The sequence below is a fragment of the Hippoglossus stenolepis genome, chromosome 18, assembly GCF_022539355.2.
Source record: "Hippoglossus stenolepis isolate QCI-W04-F060 chromosome 18, HSTE1.2, whole genome shotgun sequence".
NCBI lineage: Eukaryota > Metazoa > Chordata > Actinopteri > Pleuronectiformes > Pleuronectidae > Hippoglossus > Hippoglossus stenolepis.
In genome coordinates, this window is record NC_061500.1 from 10,704,587 (window position 1) to 10,728,752 (window position 24,166).

The 24,166-nt window shown below is 40.6% G+C and overlaps 1 protein-coding gene across 12 annotated transcripts in view; it reads left to right on the top strand.

Moving 5' to 3' along the window:
• The window catches only part of znf618 (zinc finger protein 618), a 32,628-nt gene extending 12,591 nt beyond the window's left edge, over positions 1 to 20,037 (top strand). For 3 of the 12 annotated variants that reach the window (XM_035184155.2, XM_035184159.2, XM_035184156.2), the window contains 11 exons: positions 5,442 to 5,552; positions 6,545 to 6,625; positions 7,121 to 7,210; positions 7,562 to 7,651; positions 7,852 to 7,941; positions 9,378 to 9,455; positions 11,265 to 11,309; positions 11,868 to 11,945; positions 12,875 to 13,033; positions 13,506 to 14,605; positions 14,928 to 20,037. In XM_035184155.2, the coding sequence (XP_035040046.1) occupies positions 5,442 to 5,552; positions 6,545 to 6,625; positions 7,121 to 7,210; positions 7,562 to 7,651; positions 7,852 to 7,941; positions 9,378 to 9,455; positions 11,265 to 11,309; positions 11,868 to 11,945; positions 12,875 to 13,033; positions 13,506 to 14,605; positions 14,928 to 15,473 (2,468 nt within the window). In that variant the 3' untranslated portion in view covers positions 15,474 to 20,037. The remainder of the gene's footprint in view (positions 1 to 5,441; positions 5,553 to 6,544; positions 6,626 to 7,120; positions 7,211 to 7,561; positions 7,652 to 7,851; positions 7,942 to 9,377; positions 9,456 to 11,264; positions 11,310 to 11,867; positions 11,946 to 12,874; positions 13,034 to 13,505; positions 14,606 to 14,927) is intronic. The other 9 variants (XM_035184164.2, XM_035184166.2, XM_035184158.2 and 6 more) reach the window with 8 other exon arrangements.
• The last annotated feature ends 4,129 nt before the right edge of the window (positions 20,038 to 24,166 follow it).

Sequence of the window (24,166 nt, forward strand, 5' to 3'; positions counted from 1 at the left end):
TGTCCCTGTCAGGGAGCTAACTCTGGCTAACAGCTGTCTGCAGATATCAGGCTGATGTCTTGTCAACACAAATGATGCAGATGAATTAGTGAGCAGACTTTCAGTTTCTCTTCTGTCTGTGCTCAAAGTGATGATTAGAGTCATCTGTACTTGGCTGAAGCATCTGCTACTTACACATTTCCCAGGATACATTCTGAGAAGCACTTGATGATATATTACTATTTATCTGTAATAACTAAAGCGCTGAGAATTGAAATGAGTATGAAATATAAAATGAATCTATTCTGATATGGTTTAAGACCATATGTACAACCTGCTTTGAGTAATTAGTGTCTGATAAAGCTTTTCCACAAAGAGTTCAAGTAACAGGTTAGAATTTTTGGAAATTACATCTACATCTTCTCCCTATAATAAAAATATCAATAACTAATTTCAAATTTTAAAAAGTTACCCTGCTGGATACAGGATTTTTCTTCATCACTGAAGAGTCCATTTTTAGTGAAAGTGCACTGGAGGTTTCAAGTTCCCACATCACACTTTTTCATGCAAAATATTGGACTGTGACTGGCTTCCTACTAAAGCATAATGCATTCACTTGAGAAAAGAAAATCTGCTCTTTTCAATAAAACTGGATCAAACTACATAGTTTGTCCTTCAACACTCTCAAAGTCGGCTAAATGAGAGCTTCTCTAGGGATTTTTAGGCTATCTTGTCAATTCAGAAAAAAAAGAGCAGATTTTTTTTTGTTTTCTCATGAACACTTTAATCAGACTTTTTAGATAATAATCTTGTCAATTTAGAAAAACATTTTCTGCATTTCTACATGCAATACCTCTCTGTAGCTTCCAGATTAGTTGTCACACAAACACATGAAACTGAGAGCCTTAGGTAAGGATAGAGAACGTTTCCCGCTCAGCAGATGAAAGTAATAACAAACTCTGCACATAAGCCATTCTGCACAGTGAAGGTCAAACATCCAGCCGCAGTAACAATAAGCAAAACACATTTTTGAGGGGAGGGGGAGGGGGGTGGCTTAAAACCGAGCCAATTTAAATTTATGTCCTCATACCAAAACAGTGACACACTGGACCTTCTTTGTCTGACAACACCAGCTCCTCTAATTCAACAGAGGTAAACCTGAAACTACCCATAAAAATAAATGGCGGCTTGCAGGTATGGGGATGTTGCTCCTTTTTAATGGCATCGTATATCAGCTGCCAGGGCCTGCATTTATCAGACATCTTAAAAATCACTCCCAGGAATCTCTGTGAAAGTTTGATTAGGACTAAAAATACTCTTAACTTCACAGTAGTACTTGAGTTATTTATAAAGCTTCCTACAGCACTCTCAACAATCATTACGTGATTTTGTACATCGCTTAAAGGCAGCGGCAACAACATGGCAGAGAGAAGAGAAAGACCAGTCTTCTTTATTGAGCTATTGAGGAATACAAACACTGTATAACCAAACAGTCTGTGACAGTGTAAATAAGTAGGGCAGGTAAAAGATGCTGATAGATTGAATTCTTTGGAGGATGTAACCTGCTCTATAGCATTTTAGTTGATGCCATATATTTAACTTTATAATGACTAGCTTTCCAATTTGTACTTTTACATAGGACTTGCTTTTATTAGCAAGTCCCCCCTAAAGAACGTAGAAGCAAGTAAAGATAAAACAAGCCAAGGCAAATCATAACCTGCTTGACGTTTAATTAATTGAATTTATACGGTATTAATCATTTATGGTTGACTTAAGAGATGTTAGTGATCAAAAGAAGTTTAAAGCTCAAGTTAAAAGCAGCACAGGGAAAAATATGGCATGAGTCCAGGCTTGTGTGTAATGAGCGGTTCCTGTATGTGAAATACCCAGCGCTAAAGGAGTGCAGGTACAGAAGAATCATTTTGGCTGCAGCGTTGTGGAGGAGTGCTCAGAGTTGAACAGAGTATTTTTGGGAGCGCGGCAAGAACAAGCTTTCCGTAGTTCTGACCAAGTGGGTGTTGAGACCAAAAACAGCTCCACAATTAAAAAAAGATGCAGGGGGTGGTAGGGGTGTTTGGCTTCAGGTACTGAGTGAGACCAGGAAGTTTCATCATCAGCTGCCAAAACACACTTATACTTTATGACAGGATTTAACATCTCTAGAGAGTTTATCACACTGACAGCAGTTTTGTCTTCTTGTGTTAATAGTTGCCAGGTAGCAGAGGAAATACAACAACTTACAAAATAATTTGTCTAGGGCTGTATGATGTATTGTGTTGTCTGACCAGATTACACAGCATTACATTGAAGGGAAAGATGAGCCTGGTTCAACGTCTTTGCTGGATGACCCAGTGTTTTATGGAAATCCTGTTGCGACAACAGAGTGGTCCTATTTAAATTAATGTGTGTGTCGAGCTTTCAAAGTTGTAAATCAGTTCTGAAGACTGAGGGTCCCACGTTTTTTTTTTTTTTCCTTTTCCACATTGAACCAAGTTTAAAAAGCTGCCCCCAGTGCACGTTGTTAGATCGTGTGCCGGCATTCTGGAATTAGAGGGGTTATGTTTAACAGAACAAAGTCAGCATCAGTCCCGTCATGCAGGCTCTCCCTTTTACACAGACACCAATCCAGCTCTGCTATTTAATCTAGTGCGGGCTTATTGTCGTAATAATAATGCTCCCCATTCTGTCTTCTTACCTCCTTGTACAGAAAAATGAGGTGGAAGTAAGATGTTTTCACCTTGAGCAGTTTTTAATTTAAATATTGAAGAAGGATAACATCAGAATCAATGTTTAAATGAGTATTGTAAAAATTGAAAATGTAGCATTGATACCCGTCTTTCACCTTTTGTCAAAGTTAAAATGAAAACTCAATTAACAAGCATGACCCTCTCATGTTGATTGTGAAATCAATTATAAAATGGCATTTGGATTGGCAGACCGTGTGCCATCTAAACCTGCTGTCACACTTTTAATGCTTTAAGGCTTGTTTTCTCAAATCTTTCACGGTCATCCATCAAAACCAGTGGGCAGGACTTAACATCCAGTGGGCTGAATTTGTATAGAAATGCAGCAATCAAAAGTTTGAATGGCTGTCTACAAGCCAGTGGATGGGGAAAAATAGCAGTTAAGTGCGTCCACTTACCTTTGCTTGAATCAATCATGCTTTATGAATTTTACACTGACGAATACCAGGAACTTACTAACTTTTGATAGTAAAGACAGTGTTGTGTTAATTGGTGGGGAAATGGAATATGCATTGTTTAAAGCCTCCGGGTGTTATAAATGCAATTACAGTCCGGCCCCCTAATAATCATTGTTGTAGCCGTATTTCTATGTGGCCAATTAAACATAAATTTCATGGGCCCCTTTGTGACGTGAAGAAAGAGGATATTTTGAATCTACTGTATTAGCTTATCTGTGCCCCCTTATATCATATTTTTGGGACAGCCATTTGGTATCTCAAAATATTGATATACATTTTGACAAAGTTTATCTAACTAAGTAAAGTGTCAACACACTCAGAATCTGTCCAGTGTAGAATAGTTCATATTCTGCTGTAGAAATACCTCAGCAAGTCGGCCAAGAACACTGCTGATTGAATTAGCAGTCAGAATGTGCTGCAGAAAACTTTTTCGCTCTGCTACGAGATGATACAACATTTGTCACATGGGTGTGTTAGGTGAGGGGCCTTCAGCTGGGGCAGCATCAGTAAACCCAGTCTTGTTGTCAGAAGGACGGCCTGTGTCGCTGTTGAGGGGAGCTTAGAAATTGATTTTGTCTTCCACTTACTCTGTTGTTTATGCAACAGATTGCACTCAGAAAGGATTTCACTGTGGCAAACCAGAAGGCACTTGAGGTGTTAATTGCCGACAGCCACCTGGCGACACAGTGAAATCCACCGCCACAAAATAAACAAGAGCAGAACAAGTCATCTGCATCCCTCTTTCAATCCCTAAGTCCTCGCCATTGATTAGATGTTGATGCACAAGCACAAATTGATATTGGCATCATTTGGGTGAGAACATTTTAATTCAGCCAACACAATGTCACTGTTTCTTGTAAAGGGATGTTTACGAATAATTCCAAAGTAGGCAGTTGTAAATCGACCTTTGTAAACCTGTCAAATAAATCTGCACGAGGAAGTGCTTCTGTGAAGACACGGAAACATAAAACTGTAAAACTCGGCACACATTGTTTTTACAGGCAACAGTGAGAATCCAATCACTTAACTCACACCATCTCATTTATTTATTTATTTGTTCTACACCTGTACAATCTTGATTCTCCAGCAAATTTATTTTTCTCGTCACTTTCAAATACCAAATCTCTGTAGCATCTTTTCTATCTCTTGTCATGTAGTGACCATCACCACCACACGCTTGAATATCCGGTCATATGCACAAACTGACAGATTTCAAACTAAAATGTAAAGAGAATTTACACTTTCATTCTTAAGAACTCTACTGTATATTTAATTAGAATTAATATATTATTGAATTGTATGCATAATTTGTATATATATTATATACAAGCATTGACCTAATTTTTGCATTGTATAAATTAAAGATGGACTTGACCCGATTTCCTGTTTATTTTCCATTCATACATACAAGCTTGCAAAGAAACATTTTAAAAGCTTTATATACATGCAGATATTACTTGATAAAATAATCGAATCAATGTTAACTTCTTTCACTTTTCCCCTCAGGGATTCATCTGCCTATTTGTCTTGTTTATCTGATCTCATTCACCCTCCCTCTCTGTCAGTCTATGCTAATGCATTCAAATCTCAGCCTTTGTGTTTTAAAACTTGCTTCTTTGTTCATCTTTGTTTTTTTAAATGCAGAATGACTAGCAACAAAACTCTGCTCTCTCTGCCCTTGTTAAATATACGTGGCACCATGAAATACTCCAATACAAATTGAGATAGAACACCTTAAAGTCAACATACTATCTGCCTATAAGACCACTGAGTGTAATATTATAGCCAGTAAAAAGTCAGAAAAGTTAAGCTATTTAAAAAAAAAAGTTAAAAGATCAAGGAGTAATTTAACATCTCATATATCCAATGTTTATCTGCATATTCCCATTAAAACAATAAAAAATGAAAATAATCCTTCCTGTGAAATGTAGTCAAAAAAAAAAGAGGGTTTATTGGATTGGGTATCTCTACAGAAGTTGCAATTATTTTACAATAATAAAGATTTAAAAAAGTAATAAGTAACTGATGAGGCTCAGAATACACATATAAAATGTCATAAATAAAAACGTATTCTAAGAGCTATAGATTTTCAAGGTCCCTTGAATTTAGTTTTCACATTATTTCTTCTTCTTAGTTCTGAGTTAGTCTGCATTGAATGACCCCACTGCTCGTCATTGTCAGGGATGTCCATGCTCTGCCTGACTGTGTTAGTCACGTATATAAATGGTGGCCGTCTCTCTCTCTCTGTGTTAATCTGCAGACAGCTTCCGTTACTCCTGTGACATCTGTGGCAAGAAGTATAAATACTACAGCTGCTTCCAGGAGCACCGTGACCTGCATGCAGTTGATGGTAACAAGGAGTTTTTGGAGAGTATGCATGACAGTTTATTTCTTCTTTGAAACTCGCAAGACTTGAACTTGAAATCCATTCACATGTGAACTTTCTATTTTCACACTGTCCTCGTACAGCAGAACGGAGCAAAAGTGGAGTGGAATGGCAAAGAGGAGTAGATCAGAAAAAATGGGAGCATTTTTAATTAAAAAACAACAAAATACTCCAAGTGAGAAGTAACAGCCTGTCGCTAATAATAGTCCATCACAGGTGAAGTGTTATTCAGGCAGACTAGTTCTTACTTCAGCGGCGGTGAATAAAGCCTGCTGTTTTAAATTGAGTATCTCCCCTAATGTAAAGTCAGAGTATGGAAGGTAGAGAAGGTATAAATATGTAAAAACTAAAATGGCACTCAGCAGAGCGCACTGCCAAGGCCCAACAGTCCTTTATATTCAATCAAACTGCACCAAATTCCACACCCTCCTAGATATCACTCCAATAAATTTCTTTCATCAAGATCCATATATTGTACCGTTTAATTCAAAATGGTGAAAATGTTGAAAATATTTCTGTGGTAATCCCTCCAGTCGTTTTTGCGGAATCTTGCTAAATGACTCACGGAAAAACATGCAAACCAACATAAAAACCGAACTTTTGGTGGAGGTAGTCAACAGTTGGATGCCTTTGCCATTCTCCACACTAAGGAGATATGAAACATTAATACAAGTATATGCAGTGGCTACTTAAATTTCTTATATTATGCGTTGTTTTCTGGAAATTAACTTGCTGTAAACTAAAAGGTTTTCTAATTTTTTCTTACAATGTCTACACAAATCAATGGGTGCTTGTCAAAGGACTTTAAAGACAAGATACTCAACTCCTTTTGTTTTAGGTTCAATGTACCTTATTTGATTTTGTTTCAATTCATTCTGCAAAGAACAAGTAAATTGCAGCAACGCTCGTGTATATGACCAAAATGACATTTGACAAAGATGCAAGATAAAATTTTACAAATTGTCTTTTTGTTTCAGATCCTTATGAACAGGTAGTGTTACCTGTGGATGGCCTTAAAGATGAGGAGCCAGTTGAACCCTACCAGAAAATCGGTCCAAGTAAGACTGTTTGTTTTTGTTCATTTGGTTCATTTATTTCTATAGAAAATGCTGGCAAACGGTGACTGGAACCTTTACAGATTTACCATAGCAGCACAAGATTATGAAGCTCACATTAAATACAGTTGTGTCAGAAGGAATTTGCAGCTGCTTTTCTACACTTTGTGTTGTTAAACACTGCAAAAGAAACATGGCCAAATTGGGATCATTTGTAACACATTATTTAGAAGTAATTTGATATTTGATTTAGGTAATATCCTGATGATTATTCAAAAGAATTCTGAGTTAAAACACATGTGAACTTGGCATTGAAACTCCCATTACACATGGACAGCTTGAGTCCACCTGTGTCCAACTGAGTGTATTGGACACAGTTTGTAATGAAAGCCGTAAGCCGTGGAGATGGTCCATGTTTCAAAAAATAACACTAAGCATATGAGCTAACTCCGCACTGAAAAGGTTTCAGAACATGAGTCCAAAAGTCCTCCTTCGCAGGGGAAAAAGCAATCGCCCACCTCTGCAGAGACCGTGGGTTCAATCGACGGCAGCGGGTGTCCCTTCAAACACAATTGGCAGTGTTCGCAGGTGGGAAGCCTGCACTTGTCACTGCACTAATGAATCCTACTGATTGGGGGGGATAGTGTGAACCTCTACACACTATGCAGGGAGACCCCTGTGTTTATTTTATTATTGCTAAACGTAAATGTTTAGATGGGCATTTTTAGTCGGTAAAAGATCAGAATCACCAGCACTCTGTTAGGACTTTTTCTGCTTCTCCCTCATAAGGAATTGTTAACTAAATAATCATCTGCCTTGTTTTTTTTAATGAGCACAACTAATCCAACAAATTGAATCTTGATGATATGACTCAGGTTTTTTCACCATCATTGATATGAATGAAAACAAAGCATTGTTTGTGTGTTTTCTCCTCGCCAGAAACTGGGAGCTACGTTTGCGAGTTCTGTGGGAAGCAGTACAAGTACTTCAATCCATACCAGGAGCATGTTGCTCTTCACACGCCGATGGGTGAGCTGGTTTTGTTAAGGCTTAAAGCTGCTATGAGAGGGATTAGAACATTTCTTACCCAGAATTTTAAGTCCTTACTTCATCCATTATTTTTCTTCTGAACACGTATGACCCTTTATAGTTATATGTTATGGAGGAATGTTGTTTTTTAAATGTCTGAAACTATCTCCAAGTAACTCTGAGAACATTTCTTGATGCAGGGTCTTTTGATATGAAGGCATCACGGGTACAGGAATGTGGCAGTATAGACATGAGTAAATTTGGCCACAGCCAAGCTGCCAAGATAAAAAGTAAGCATCATTTTATTTCCTCTCACATTTTTCAGTATAAGGTTTGATTGATTGTGACATGCACAGCAAAGTGTACACCCCCCCATAACTCTGTAAACTGAACATTTATACTTTAGACACAGACACAGTACCAAGATGCACCTTGATAATTTGTGAATCCCTAGAACAGCAATGTTTTTTCATCATTTTACCAAGAATAGTGTTTAATAGAGCCTGACCAATAAAGGGTTTTTGGGTCTGATGACAAAACCAATATATATGTAGGGCTCATGTATATTTCCACATCTAATCCATTATATTTGCCATTGGTGATGTAGAAGCTGAATGTTTGGTATTTGACTGTAGATGCTGACTTGACAAATTATACAGTTGTTGGAATAAGTCAAATTTAACAGATTGGTAAAATGACAAAAAAAAACTCAGTGAATTTGATTAGAAACCAAGCACCGCCTGCCTGAACTGCTGAATGTCTTTTTAAAATGGCAGCGTGACTCATGAGTACACCAGCAGTCATGATATTGCCTGAGCTGAGTTTGAGGGCAGAGACCATGACAATAATATCAGTCCTGCTGTGAGAGCGCATTGAAAAGGGACACAAACCTACCACACAATGGTTTAAGTGTGTTGTACTGAGCCAAAAAAATAAGGATGTAAGTGGACCCTCAGAGATTTGATGTGAGGTTCTGGGTCACATTGGCCTTATCGCTGTATTTCTGGGAAACTATTAACCTTTGGTGAAGGATTATGAACGTTTTCTTTTTCTTGTTATGATTGATTTTTTTTATTGCCTTAAGCACCTAACCACATGAAAATGGTTTAACAACATTGAAATTACATTTAATAAAGATGACGTCTTCATTTTAGTTTTTTTTACCAAAGGTTTGTCACTTTAAAGCTATTTTCTTATTTCTAGTCAACCTAGAAATGAATTAAATACGTTTATACAATGATGTGAATTTATTATTTTTATATAATGTAAACATTTTTATATATATTGCTTATCGTCAATAATGCAATTTTAAATAACAGTTGCCAAAATCTTTTTCCCAGTTGTCACAAATCACTGATTCTTCTCTCTACCGGTTCTGTATTTTGTGGCACATGAATCCCCCCAATCTCTCTGCGAAGAAGCTCTCTGCCATAAAGAACTATTTAAAGCATCGCACACACTCACATCTTAGAAGTGGGTCAATAAGATGGAATGAAGAAGCAGAATTAAACCCATATTTAAATGTAATATGAACATTTGGATCCTCTGTCAAGCCTGTTAGTGTGATTGATTTGCATGCTAAACTAAAATTAAGTGTAAATTGCATGTCATTGACTTGGCTCCATCGTAACTGATGTGTAGTTAATAACTTCAATTAAAAAAATGCTATCCACATTATTTAGCATGGCCATGTCCCTCATTGTTTCTGCTGTGTTTTCACCAACAGACAGTCCATTCAGGCGGAAACTGGAGAGTGCGATTCAGTCGAGTCTGGTCGACACAAACAGCTCGCAGAACTCAAGCGGTGAGCACTGAGCCACTTAAGCTGCTTTCAGACATGCACTGAACTCCTCAGATCCTCCGTATTTTCTCCGGAGGAGGTGCATGTGTGAACGCAAATGTCCGAGTGAGACTGCCTGGCCTCCTAGTATAATGTCCGTAGATATCCAGGAGAATCTGATGTATGAACACAGCGGATTCACTCTGAGCGAGTGGGGGGGTTGATGACGCTTCTAACCCGCGACAGACACAACAATTAAAAAAAATAAACAAAAGTAAAACAAATATCTTCCGGTGAAAAAGCAGTGTCTAAGAGAGTATTTCTGGCTGAAAATGTAAATCAAGTGGGAGTAGAGGATCTACTGTATGTAGAGGTTTGCTTGACCTACCTTGCATCAGTTGTAACTATTTAAAACTCAAGTCCAAGAGCTCTATTAACATTATTACTCTACACTCACACATGAAGATGGAGACATTGTCGAACACAAATTTTGCATCACCTTTGGCTCTGTCAACGGCTGCCACACGTCACTTAGTGAATCAAAAGGGGTCTTAAAGTTACAGGCCCAGTTTTTGTCAGCTTTTTACTGTGAGCACTGTTTTTCATTGTGGAGGGATACAAAAGTCCTGCTTGTTACTCAGTAGAGCTCTCTGTTGTTTTGTCTGTGCTTTTCTCACTGGTTTAAAGGCAGTTGCGCTAAATTGGAAAAAGGTGAAGTCACATTTCTGTACGTCAATCATCAATATTAAAATAGGAATCCGATGAGATCAACTCACACCCACTGTTGGGTTTGTATGGTTTTCAAAACCCTGGTTGCAGTCGTCAGAAAAGGCCAGATAAATATATCTTTTTTTACCTCCAAGGTAAAAATATTCAATCAAAATAAGCAGGCTCACAGTCAGTTGGCAGGTGAGAAGGCTGGCAAAAAAACTCAGGAGATCTAAGACACCCAAACTCTGGCAGCAAAAGATGATCTACAAAAGGAAATTAAAAGTCCAACCAAAAAATCTGAACAAAGCCAAATGCAGGTTCAAACAACAGTTCCAAAAAGTCCTAAGTCTTTGCAAAAGTCAGGGTTCAGGGGCAGATCCTAACACCCACTTAATCCCAATGGAATGGATTCAAACTGTGAGACTTTAAAAAACATTTTAACTGCTAAAAGCTGATGTTTGCCCCTTTTCTGGATGCTTGAATGTTACCTTCAGTATTTTTCCATGGGCAGCAGAAGTACTGTGAATCTTCTGTTACAGGCAAAATCGGTGCAAGTATTTGTGTGTTGGAAAATAAAAACAAAAAGATGCAGTGAATTCTACATTCTATATGTGTTTCAAATCAACCCTCATGAAATCATCAGATGTAGATTTCTTCAAGGTTTCTAAGGTTATTTAAGGTACTTCAGCTCGTTCTTTGTTCATGCTGTGCTAATGTTGTGTTCTTGTTTATGAAGTGGCATAACTCGAACAAATATATCAGTCCACTTCTTCATAGGGTGTCTAATGAGCGAATGATTCATTGCATGTGGTTCTGAAATCATTCAATTTGTACCTGTGATAAACACAGTATTTAAATTGATTATATTACATTAAATTTACATTCATTCATTTAGGAGATGCTTTTATCCAAAAGGACTTTCAGTTATACCAACTACACAGTTAACATCACCAACAACCACTGATCGAAGTTTCTGTATCACAGAAATGTAGAGTAAATGCTCTTTGATTGTGAATCAGCCTTTCATAGGTTAATGTTAAAGATTGAATTAATATAGGTAAAGAGCAGTAGGGAGAGGCTCCCTCTGACACTAGTCTTAACTCTCTGTCTTCTTGTCCACAGGAACTCCAAGCCCTCTGGTGGCCACGTCCTTCTCTACAACGCCGAGTAAGTCCCACCCCACCTTCCTGCTTAAAACGACATACGCATGCTGCACTCCTTCTCATTTCACCTTTTTTTCTGGTATGCTTCAGTTTTTGTTAACCTGTCATTGTTTTGCACAAATAGTTTTCTCTGTGATAATACAGATGTTTTACATTTAGCTACATTACCACCATTAGTCTCATCGTACATCTGGATTATGTCCAGACACACAGTAGCTTTTGTCTTGTGCTGACCGACAGCTAAGCATTCTTGCATTTATTAGATATGAAACAGTAGAAAAGAGACGGTAAATGAAGAGACAGATGTTGGAGGTGGTTGACATGCAAAACAGTTCTCCGACCAAATTCTAACTTTGGACATCAAATTCAAATGTGGGATTTAGATTTGGGCAACAAAAAAAACCCTCATCTTGTTTAGACTGACTCTCAGAGCTGCTCCATGTGGCAGAGATCCAGTATAGATCAGGGATAACTGAGGCTAGTAGGTGGACAGACGCGCAGTATTTTTTACTTCTGCCTCCAACAAAGAGTCAACACTCTTCTGGGCCTTGTGATTTTTTAGAACCCTACACTTGTGGTGCCTGTGGCATCCAGTTCCAGTTCTACAACAACCTGCTGGAGCACATGCAGTCCCATGCTGGTGAGTCCATGACTACAAATGCATGTAAAGCTCGACAGGGAGATGAATGCAAAATGTGAACACACCCTCAGAGGCTGCAATGCATGTGAAAGTCTGTACAATTACACGTAATCCTTTTATTGTTTACTGAGGTTTTGTTCATAGAATTGTTGTACACAATACAACATTTGTACATCAATGAGTAATGAGGGTTGTTGCAGATCTGGATCTGAGGCTGCAGGATACAGTTTTTGTTTAGTGCATCGTACATGCGTCACCATTCGAACATTCAGAAAACACATTGTCCATTAGTTATGTGTTTAAGGGACTAATTAGTTAGTATCGAGAATATCAGAAATAAAGACCATGTCCATGTCCACAAAATTAGATAAAATATAGATTTATAGTCATATGACAACGGGAATAGCAAACAAATATTTAAGAAGCTGTAATTACCATGTTCGGTATTTTTAACTAGATAAATTACTGTTGTGTGGTTTGTTTACCTTTTATATATTAATCGTGTTGCCTTTCTGTTATCTGGACCGTTTTAAAATACTCTTAAAATATATTACACTATTTTTACACCAGATGATTTTTTACTTGAGGGAAACTGCCGTTCGTTTCTTGCCTCTGGTATAATTGCTGTGAGTCTGACTTCATTTAATAAAATGCCATGAGTAGCTACTGATCTTGTCTGAAAATTGACTGAGAAAAAAATTCAGATGAAATTCCTTTTGAAAATTCTACATCTGCTTTTCAAGCATAATTTGTCAATGAAATACTCAGGGAGGCCAAGTAAAGTGTTTCCTTTCTTTCTCTGTCTCCTTTTTTATTTTTCTGTCATGATTTTATCCTTTACTTTTTACTTCATTTATCTCATTTATTCTCCATTGAATTTGTACGATATCATCACCTGAACTCGATCGTGCTCCTCTGTGTCTCCTCAGCTGACAATGAGAACCACACCAAAGGGGAGTCTCCCAAAACCTCCTCAGCCACGGGTCCTCAGGAGCAGCTGTGGAGGGGTTCTCAGGCTCCGGCCCATCCCTCAGTTAAACTACAAATCCAGCCTCAAAGTATCTCCCAGAGAAACCACACACTCAGCCGTAAGTACTGCTGTCAACCACATTTATTGCAGACTTTTTTATTTATTGTTCATATGGAGATTTGAAAAGGTGTAAACACCTTGCAGCTCTTTGAACACTTTGTTGTCAGACATGATGTTTGTTTTTTTTATGGTGCCTTGGTGGTGAAGAGATTTACCACATAGCTGCAATGTCCTTGGGTTTGATATCAGCCAAAAGGGACCATGAAGGACATGCTAACTAATTGCTGTCATGACAAATCTTTCTTGTATTTCTGAGTTGTTTTTTGTATTAATGAATTTTGTAAGTGGCTTTGGATAAAAGCATCCACCAAATGACATGTAATGTAAAATATATAGTCAGGTCTGTTTCCATGTTAATACCTTATGATTCTGTTTTTTCTGTCAATGTATCAAATTATAGTTACAATACCACTAATTATCTGTTTTGTGTTTTACTCTGTTTTCCTATCATCCATCTGCTGTACTGGCAGAAAATAATGGACTACCTGAGAAGGAGCGACAGCAGGTGGCTGAGCGTCTTTTACGGGTAATGTGCTCAGATCTGAGCATGCTAAACGTGCTTAACAGCAAGGACTTCCTGAAGTTGGCACAAACCTTCGTGGATACGGGTGCTCGTCATGGTGCCTACTCCACCCGTGATGCTCTTGGCAACATGAGTGCCTTGGCACTGCGTCAGCTGCCCCGCATGTACAACCAAGTCAAAGTCAAGGTCACGTGTGCCCTAGGCTCCAACTCCTCACTCGGCATCGCAGTCACCTGCCACGCCCAGACATCTGGACCAGATGCTTGCTTTGTTCTCACAGCCTACCAGGTGGAGGGGTCAAGACTGAAGCGCTATGTGCTCGGTGTAAGGGAGGCCGAGCTTAGGGAGGGGCCTGAGCAGATTCACCACTGGGTCCAGAATGTGCTCTCAGAGTTCGTCATGTCAGACATTCGCACTGTGTATGTCTCGGAGCCCCGGGTGTGGGCAGCAGGATTTGCGGGATCACCTCTGGGTGGCGGTGGCCGGGGGAGGATATGCCTGCGATGCGCGGGGTGTTCACTCGGTGCTGTTGTCCAGGCTGTCCTCGGGAAGCGCAGCCTCCAGGCTCGAGGTCTTCATGAGTTGGCCGAGCTTCTATCAACTTGCAGAGATATCGCGTCCTCCACCACACTGGCTCTCCGTGAGGAACAGTTCAACAACACATCCACAAGCACAGCTGATGAAGGTTCACAGGGCAGCGCCGCACAGTGCCCCACTCCTCCTTGCTGGGATCGCATGGCTGAAGCTCTTCTGCAGGTCCATGTCCACTTTGAACAGGTCTGTGAGGCTTATGGACGCAGCAAGTCCACGGCTCCCCTGCTCCAAGGTCTCAACAAGCATCTCCTCGGCACGCTGGCTTGTCTGTTGGCCCCTCTGCGCCTGGCAGCTCTGGAGCTGAGCAGCCAGAGGAGACCAACCTTACAGCAGGTGCTGCCCGTCTACCTTCGCCTGGAGAAGTTTTTCACATCTAAAGCAGGGGAGGCTGGGACTGGCACGGCTAGCAAACTCTGCCACTACTTCCTAGAAGCACTAAAGGAAAACTTTAAGGTACTGAACGGGTATTGCTTTTGCTTAAGTTTGTTAAATTGCTTTTGCTGTAAAAGGGAAATTGTGCAAGCTGGGTTATGTTTATTACCCTAATATTTAAACTCATTACGCTACAAAACCTTGTTTTTATTTAACATAAAGAAGCCGATGTTGTGAATTATGTATGAAATGCGTAAACATGATTACAAATCTGACATGTCAGCTTTTGGTGCTTGAAGGCCATTGCAATCACTAAGTAACCAGCTCTTGTCAGGGGAAGGTACATGTGAATAATTAGTTTTATGAAGGACTGAGAGTCACTAAATGGTTTGTTTGTCTCCAGGTTGAACGCGCTCACCAGGTCGCCATGATCCTGGACCCACAAATCAAGCTACGTTCAGTGCCAGCCTACCAGCATGAAGACATAATCTCCCGTGCGTGCGAAATGGCTACTGAAACCAGGGATGGAGGTATGACAGGTGGTGGAGGTTCGGGTGGTGAAGATCGGGAAACTGATGGCCCACCAACCCCTAAAATAAGCCGCATAGAGGGAGGTGGAAGCAATGGCGGCACCTCAAGGAGGACGCCCTCATGCACGGTGTCTGGTAATGATGAGGGTCAGAGCCAAGTTAGACAAGAGATTTTTCAGTACCTGGCTGAGCCTCTTCTCCAAGGCACACCCGATCTCCTCCAGTACTGGAGCTCAGCAGTGGGCGACAAGTTTCCCAGGCTCTCTCGCCTGGCACTGTGGCTCCTCGCCGTTCCTGCTGTGGGCATACGGGGCGAGTGTGTGACCGTGTGTGAGCAGAGCCTGGCCATGAAGAGGAGGCAGCAGGTAACCACTGAGGAAATGAACAAACTCATTTTCCTTCGCTCCAACATGGGCTAGAAGAGAAAACCCAACCTACCCTTATCAACCAAACGTTCACCTCCAACAAATGACTCAAGACTATTATTTATATACTGTAGGTTTAGACCAACTGTAAGCTTCAATGTGTATGGACATTAAATACAGATATTTACAGGAAAACTCACATTGTATAGGTCGCAAACACCCATAAAACAGCTTATTACATATTTTATATGGAGAAAGGACTGTTGAAAAGTACTGTGGAGAAAATGTAGGGGTGGAACGTTCACTCTCAAAAGATCGTCCCGTTTGGTAGCCATCCTCGGTTTGGGAAGCACATGTCAGCAGGATGAGTTTTGTTTTTTTCTCTCGGCCAGTAAATAGAATTCCTCCAGCTTAACGACTTAACTGCTTCAAGGCTATGATGCTGTTATTCCCACTGGATGGCAACATTTTCAGGTAAAATCTGCTCTCACTGCTTGAAGCTACTGTCATAGACCTCTGAAAACACAGTCATTTATCAAAGACATTAGCAGTAAATACTGTAGCATGTACAGTATGTTGTATAGTAATTGTTTTCATTGGTGTATGACAGAAAAACAAATCAAGTGGTGAGTCTTCACTGCCATTGTATCTCTGACAATTAAACCAGGTTTATGATTTACTGTTCCACGGGAGATCTGAGCTAAATCATTACAACTAATTTGGTGGTTGCACCAGTGGTCGCTAAATGTAGCTGCAGATCATTTACATGCATATTTCAACCAGACGGGTAAAAAAAATCCAGCTGATCAAACATGGATTCTGATATGAAGCCTTCCTCCTTGTTTATGATACTAATAGTGAGGAAGTCATGAAATGGTTTGACTTCTTTCTATCTTGGATGAGGTCAAACCTAACGCCAGGGCCACACTGTCCATGTGAGCCGAGCTGCTCCTCTAGAAAGTCGGGGTCTCGCCTATTTTCTCCATATGCTGCTCCGTATCCTACCTTGCTAAGTTTCTATTGACTTAATCCATTAATTTGTTTATCATTTATTTGAGAACACAGGCCTTCTTCTATTCGAGGAAATGTAGTAGTAATATTAGAAACCTCACGCAGCAGCTCTGCAGCAGAAATGCTCCCTGTGTGATCGGACACGCGTGAGACACAGCCCTCGTGTGGCCCGGGCTTAAAGCAGAAGTCAAACTGTCACACTTCCAGTGGTTAACTTGTGCTCATGACACAAAGAGGGCAGCCTTGTATCAGAATCTTTTTGTGGTCAGCATTCACACTGATTTCATTCAGCCTTACGATTAATTACCTTAGCAGGATTGCACCAACAAGGAATTAAAGAAACATACTGAATAGATAAATCTTATATTATCCTTTTTAATACTTGATGGTACAGTCCAGCCTGCATGTCAGTAAATACACAGAAATAACATGTTGATGACATTTAGACTCATTTGATGATATTTTCCAGTGCTGGTCAGTCAGTTCTGTGAAAACACAAAAACAGCTGTGTCTTTACGTTGCATTTAAACACCTCTGTCTGCATTAGCCTTCAGTTAAAGCTTCTAGACAAGTGGTCGACCACTGTGCATGCGCATGTCCAATTGTGTATCTGTTTTCAAAGCTCAATTGGAAAACATTTCCACAGGAAAGACATGATAGCTATTTTATTTATTATCCTTTCCTCATTCTTCACTCTAAAATAAACATTGTCTTCCTTATGTGAGCCACACATTTCCATTTCTGTAAGGCAATAAGCTTTATCCTAGGGCATAGTTTCTGACTTTCTCTATTGAAATTGACTGTTGTCATGATGCTCCCACACTTTATTATTATTAACAGTATATATTATTTTTCTCTTCGTGAAATCAACAGGATTTTCTCAGGAAGGAGTGCACCCAAGCAGGCACCGCCACTTTTTCCTCACTGAACCTAAAACATGTCCTCACTGAACCTAAAACACACCAAACTGTGACCTCAATGCCGAGGCATGTACTGAACCGTGACTTTCTGCGAAACGTTCCACCCCCGATGCAGTTGGTGCCATTTGCAACAAGCGCAAAAGAAAAAAAAAATCTGTTTATGAGAATCTATTTCTTTCAGGACGAAACACACTCTGACAGTGCATTCATTAAAGTCGCCACATGCATACTGATGAAGTCAAGTTATTTATTTTTTTATGGATTCTAGAAATACATTTACACGAGCTAATACCTCCTAAAAATGACTTGGGTGAATGGAAGTTATACTGTAACGTGTGTTTGTTGCCTCTGGTACTAATCAAGTCAAATACTATTGTCATTTATGTTTTTTGGGCCTTAAGTCTCTTTTCATGTGATCACCTGAAATCCCTCGAGTCAGAGCCGACATCATGCCTTTATATTGCTGTTCAATGGCCTTCTTTTCACCATCTTTTCTAAAGCTTGTAGTTTTTTGTTCATCACTCCTGTCGACTTCTAAGGGACTTCTGGTTGATAGTAGGAAACAATGTCCTCTGGTGGTCAAATGTGGACTTTTTAATCACGGTGGGCAACTGTGGTATTTGAAAAGTGCTTTGTCCCAGTGTTCCCAACTTTTCAAAAGGTTGAACTAACGGAGCATGTTTGCTTTTACAACAACCTCTCAGTTTGTAAAACAGGTCATCAGGTCATGAATCATTCAGAACATGAACACACACAAGCACAAGTATCTACTGTTAAAACGTGTAATGAAATGACTCAGTCACATTTGCAGGTCTACACCTCAATATTTCTATTTAGTTTATTTTTTTGCAGAGGCTATATCACCTACTCCCGATTTGAATAAAAGATAGTTAATAGTCACACATCAAACTACAGTGAGATGTGAATGGTTGAATTAAAAAGAAGCCAAGGACAGATCGGTCTCACTAAAACAAGAATCTTTTTTTTAATCCACCTAAATACGACTGTGGGTTTATATTTACTTTTATACGATTTGAAATTCTAAAACTTTAATTAGAAAATGCATACAAGGTTAAATGATGCAAAACAATCAGTAGTGAATGGCTCTGCATTGCACACATTTCACAACTACATGATTTCTAATAGAACTGTACTGTAGCCTCCCTTTACCTCTGTTAACAACTCTAGTGTTTTATAAATCGTTTTCTCACGTCAATTTTTATTTTGAAGTGTCAGATTTGTTTTCTCTCACATTTTTTTGGTTCTCAAAAACAATGAATTATTGTGTCTGGGTTGATTTTGATCATCAACGATTATAACACATCGTATCTGTTTTTCCTTTTGGTTCAGTGTGACCCAGACATGCATCACTGCATTGTGATCATTTGCGTTTGCTAAATCAATATGTATCCTGCTGTTTTCAGTCTGATTTATGTCACACGATTATATTTTGGTAGAAAAACAAACACTTGCTGTAAATTCTATTTTACATTTTATTTGATTTTTAAGTACCAGTCTAATGTTTTACCTCAGTACTCAGAAAGGTAATGTTGTAACTTAGTGATCGGAAAATCAGTTGTTCATACATAAATTAGATTTGGTCAAGGAAATAGTCGAAATACTGTACGTTGGTTTTGCGGTTTTAGCGGCGATCCTCGATTGAACCGATGAAGGGATTTTTCTTACAGTTTTTAAAATAAGTATTTTAAATAGGATATGCTCTGGGACAAAATGCCATTGTTGACGTAATGATGTCAACTTGATTTTGCTTAGAAATAACACTCTTCTTTTGTTGATTTAAATGAGAATTATATCTAAGATATGCATGCTTTTAATAAGATATATAAAGTTATAAGCCAGTGTTTCTCATCAGATGGAAGTGATTCGTGGTGTTCAGACGGTCGTTCAGAGCGAGAAAAGCAAACGCAGACTGGATTTGAACCTTTCGAGGTGGGAGTAGCGATGATGATCATGGGTTGATGTTCATGGGCTTGACATCATCCATTTTCAGAGGATGTACTATGTAAATACAAGAGAACTGCTGTTTTTATGCCACAAGGGGGCGCCTTCATTTCAGAGCTACAGTAGGGAGCACCAATAACATTATACCTCTTTTTTCTACAGTAGCATTTCAAAAAGGTTTTGATATAATATAAAACTCAACTTAGATACTGTTACTAGACAAACTGAGATCAGCTGTAAGTTTTATTTTGTTTCAGGATTTTAACTTATTCAGATAATACAAGTTCCAGTTGTAACATATGGTATGAGGATGCTAACATGGAGATCTGTTTTAACAATGGATTATAGTCTGTATTATCAATTCAGGTTAAGAAAACTAGTGTTGCTTTCATCCTATTTAAACAAGCATTTCTTCCTTTTATACTCTGCTAAGATGCAAAAAAAATGTGTTTGATTCTCTTCAGTTTGTCTTTTTTATCGCACTTTGGCAGCAGATTCCTGTGTAGATTCTGATCTGAGTTGTCTTATTATTAGTAAGCCTAATTTATACTTTTGTAGCAACACTATTTTTATATAATGGCAAAGAAAGGGTTCCGTGTCTTTTTGTTTTTCCTGCTTTATTTTTTATTTTTCCTGTGTCATATATGGCAGCGCTGTTCAATGTTTCTTGAATACATTACCCACTGTAGTATGTGATGTGTGAATAAACTCCAAATCTGTGTCAAGCTGTTGTGTGCATGTTGTCAGAGGAATGGTAACTGTGTGTGTTGGGAATGGGAGGATGCTGGACAAACTGGGAAGTATTTAAAAAGTCATAAAGTCCAGTTTAATCCCTGTTAAACAAACGTTAGCTGAAAGTCTTTACCTCTGCGTTACCTCTGCCCTCCTTCATGGAGGAATGTTTCTTTTTCTGTCAAGGGCTGAAGTAAATGTTTAGAAAAGCTGCTCCTGTATTTGTGAGTCATGCAGACTTGATAAGATATTTGACTTCCTTCCTGTAAAATGAGGCCAGTTGCTTATTTTGAGTATGAATGAGGACTCCCACCTTGAGGGGAAATAAAGCAGAGGTTTCCACAGTGGCTGAGAGGCCGAGACGGAGGGCCTCAAACACATGTGGGGGGGAGGCCTTATATAAGGGCAGAGCGATTGAAGACTCACGGGGGAGTGAATATACAGAGGCCGCTTAGAAGTGCGTGCAAAGGTTCCCCGGGGGCCACGGATGGGGCAAAGGAGCGAGGGAGTGAGACAGAAAGAGGGAAAGAGCGAGCAAGTGTTCATCCTCTCTCGCACCCGGGTCAGTCGACCCCCAAGGTGCAGCAGTCTGCAGCCATGCAGAAACACTCACACTCTTGTCTCCTCCACTGCTCCCAACCCGAGGACGCCCTATACCAGGGCCTAATTTGCAGCACATGCGTCAAAGTTTTGCCCCCCCACTAACTCTTCCCCCCACTGCCCCTTCAACCACCCTCCACACACACACACACACACACACACACACACACACACACACACTCTCCAACCTCCTCCCTTCCTACGCACTGCTGAAGTTAACGTTTTTTCCACCAACTCTTGCTACAGTGAGATGCTCAATTTGTTTTTGCTCACAGTAGCAAGTGTGTGTGTGTGTGTGTGTGTGTGTGTGAGCTGCCCCCCTCATTTTCACTCATTTAGGAAAGCAAAGTGTGTGTGGGGGCGGGGGGGACAAACCGCCCACTGGACAATTGCTTCCGTTTAGTTGTGGGTTAAAGATCCGTCCAGTTGCAGATCAGCTCTTTCTCAGAGAGGAGTGGGTTTGATGCTTTACATTCATACACACAATTAAGTTTTTAACCATTGTTCAATTCCCAAATCTATGGATTTAGACTCAAGTTGCGTTCAGGCTGTGATAACTGCAGCAGGAGCTGAGTTTTAAGGGGGGAAACCCCTCTGTGTGTCAGTGTTTGAACACTAGGTGGCAGTGTCTGACTTTGTATCACAGACAAAGTGGCTACACTCATGGCATCGCCTGTGCAATATAATGAAATCTGGTAACAGTAACACTACAAATGCAGAACTCAAAAACATTTGACTGAAACTCAAAAGGATCCTGGGTTATGTGACGTTTGCACAGATGATCTTATTGTTTTTTATTTTATGTTTGATCTGAACAGTTATTGAGAAATAAGTGGAAACACTGAACTGTCAGAACAGGTTAGAGGGAACCTTTGAGAACAGGGGGTGTTTCAGACAAGCTGAGACTCAATCACAGCCAATAATCCCAAAACTGCTTCTAGTTTAATTTTGGCTTCTGCTTATATACGGGATTAGTTTGTTATATGACAAACTTCTAGACAGTTTGGAGGATTTGCCGGATCCTGTTTGGAGGATCAGCCGGTTTTGGGAAGAGGAATCCAGGACACCTGAGGAAACCCCCCCGACATCAGGAAACATCATCTCTAGCACTGCTCCCTCAGTGTCATCCTCACCTCCCATCATGGCGCCCTCCTCACCGATTACTGCTGCTGACCAGTTTCCCCTCCACCTTCAGAGTCTTAACCAGTTACTCAGTGTCTTGCTTTATGTTCAGCTCTAAATCCCAACTCTATTTCCATTTGTTGCATTAAATGGTTTAATCATGACAAACTTGTTCCTGACGACACTTAAACAAGTTTCATATTTCTTAAAGTTCATGTTGACTTCATGTCAGTGGCCCATTAATAAAAACCTCTGTAGCCTTGCTTGACACATGTAACCATCCAACCACATTTACAGTCACAGAGAAACTTCTGTGGACTTCCCTTTGCCCTTGGCTGTCACACAACTAAAAAACAAAGGCATCCAGGTTTCGATTTTCCGAGCCCAAACCAGGCGGTGCCGTGTAGCTCCCACCTCTGGCATTGACAAGGTTGTCACCTTCACCCCTGCCCAGCCAATACGCCATCACAGCTGTCCCGGCGTGTCTGCTCACTGAGCGTTGGAGGGACAGGGAAGGACAGGCGGAAGGAAGTGCTCCTCCTCCTCCTCTCTTTGTCCTGTATGGAGGACCCGGTGGCACCGGCGCTGTGGTTTCTCCCGCTCAGCAGGTGCTGACTTTTATCAGTAGTGACATGAATGTACAGAACTGCCAGGGCGCATCCACCCAGCTGCTGTCAGGTGTCGTTCCCGCTAACACTCCACCTAGCCCCTGACCTCACAGGCACCCGGTGCGCCTGTCTGTTCGCCTGCCTGCCTTGGCTCCCACTGCACACCTGCACAGACACAGACACACACACACACACACACACGCACACGCACACACACACACACCTACTCAGATTAAAGTCGTTCCCACCAGCAGGCCCCGAAAATATTGAGTTTGTGGCTTCTCATGCACACCTCAAGACTTGCAGGGCTCTGAGTAAAGTCTCATAAGACACCGTGAGGGCTTCACTGGCACAAATCATGAACATCCAGGTGTTTGATTCTTTCTTTTTACCCCCAAATGTGTGCCATCCCACAGGTAGAGGCAACATCCCCCCCCCATCCCTCTAAAACAAAGAGACACACAGCCTGTGAAGCTCCTGATGAGGAATTTCACTGCCCATTCCAGCAGGCCAGAGCAGCATTTGAATATTTCATATCTGAGTCAGAGTTATGAGATGACGCCGAGGTGTGAAAATATAACGTTTGACTCTTGGCTTGACGGAGGCGAACGCGGTCACTGTGGAAAGGAGGTCAAGGTTAAATTTGCTCTGCGGATATAAATAGCTCCTTCGCCGATGTCCCCCTGATCTCACCGTTATTATTTATTAATCGTTGCCATGATCCGGGGGAGCAGACTTTCAGCTCAAGACAATGACGAGAGAAGGACGAATATCTTAATCTGTATTTCAGAGGGTTGCAATTAGGGGCCGTGTATTTTTGTGGGGGGGCTTTAGTGAATCAGGCCTTATTTGTTCTGAGTAAAAAAGATTTCATTGGCCTTTTGTTAAACTGCTGTATTCAGGATTGCTGATGCTGGTCTTTATACCACCGTCATCACTGCCAGGGTAAATCAGCGCTTGTGTTCCCGACATGACTCTGCCTTTTGTTAAGTTTTTTTTGTTTCTCTTTCGACATAATTTCTCGTTTCCACAATTAATTTTCACCACGGGAACTCGAGGCTTGACAAGTAACATTGCACACACCAATAAAAGAGTGTTATTTGGCCGGGAAATGATTCAACATGTCAGAAGTTGAAAATGATCAACTCCTCTGTCTTGGCTCCTTCGCACGATCAGTTCCTTCTGTTCCCCCTCGGTTCTGTCCCTTCGCTGTAGTGTTCAGTCTTCAGCCTCACGTCCTCTGCACCTTTCAAACCTCTCGCCCTGCAAATGAGCGGTTGGCTGCGTTGTAGCTCACATACGCTAAAACGTGCATCACAGGCTTGTTACGTTGATATAGATCGGTTCTTCCTTCTCTTCCCTTTTTCAGTGCGATACTGGATTCTCATTTCCAAACTGGAAAAGGTTTTTAAAGGAAGGCATTTCTTTTGGTAAGTACATTTTCTCTGGACTGGCCGAGAACACCCCTATAGAGGTGCTGCTGTCCAGAGGTCAGACTCTGCCTCTGACCTGCTTCCAGTGTCTGTGCTAAACTGTGACAGTGTTCTCCAGCTTCTCACCAAGCTCCTGCCAAGAATGTGAATGTGTGTATTATACATATAACTACTTTCAGACATGCATTGAACTCCGCAGTGGAATCTATACGTCACGTCCTGCCTCCTGCACCCAGACGCCCCCCCTCAACCTGAATGCTCCGCGCATGCTCCTGTTGTTGTGAACACGTCTGAGCGGGACAATCTCCTGCTTATCTTTTTCATAGGTGAAAGGCAAAGTCTGGATAATGTCCAGACCC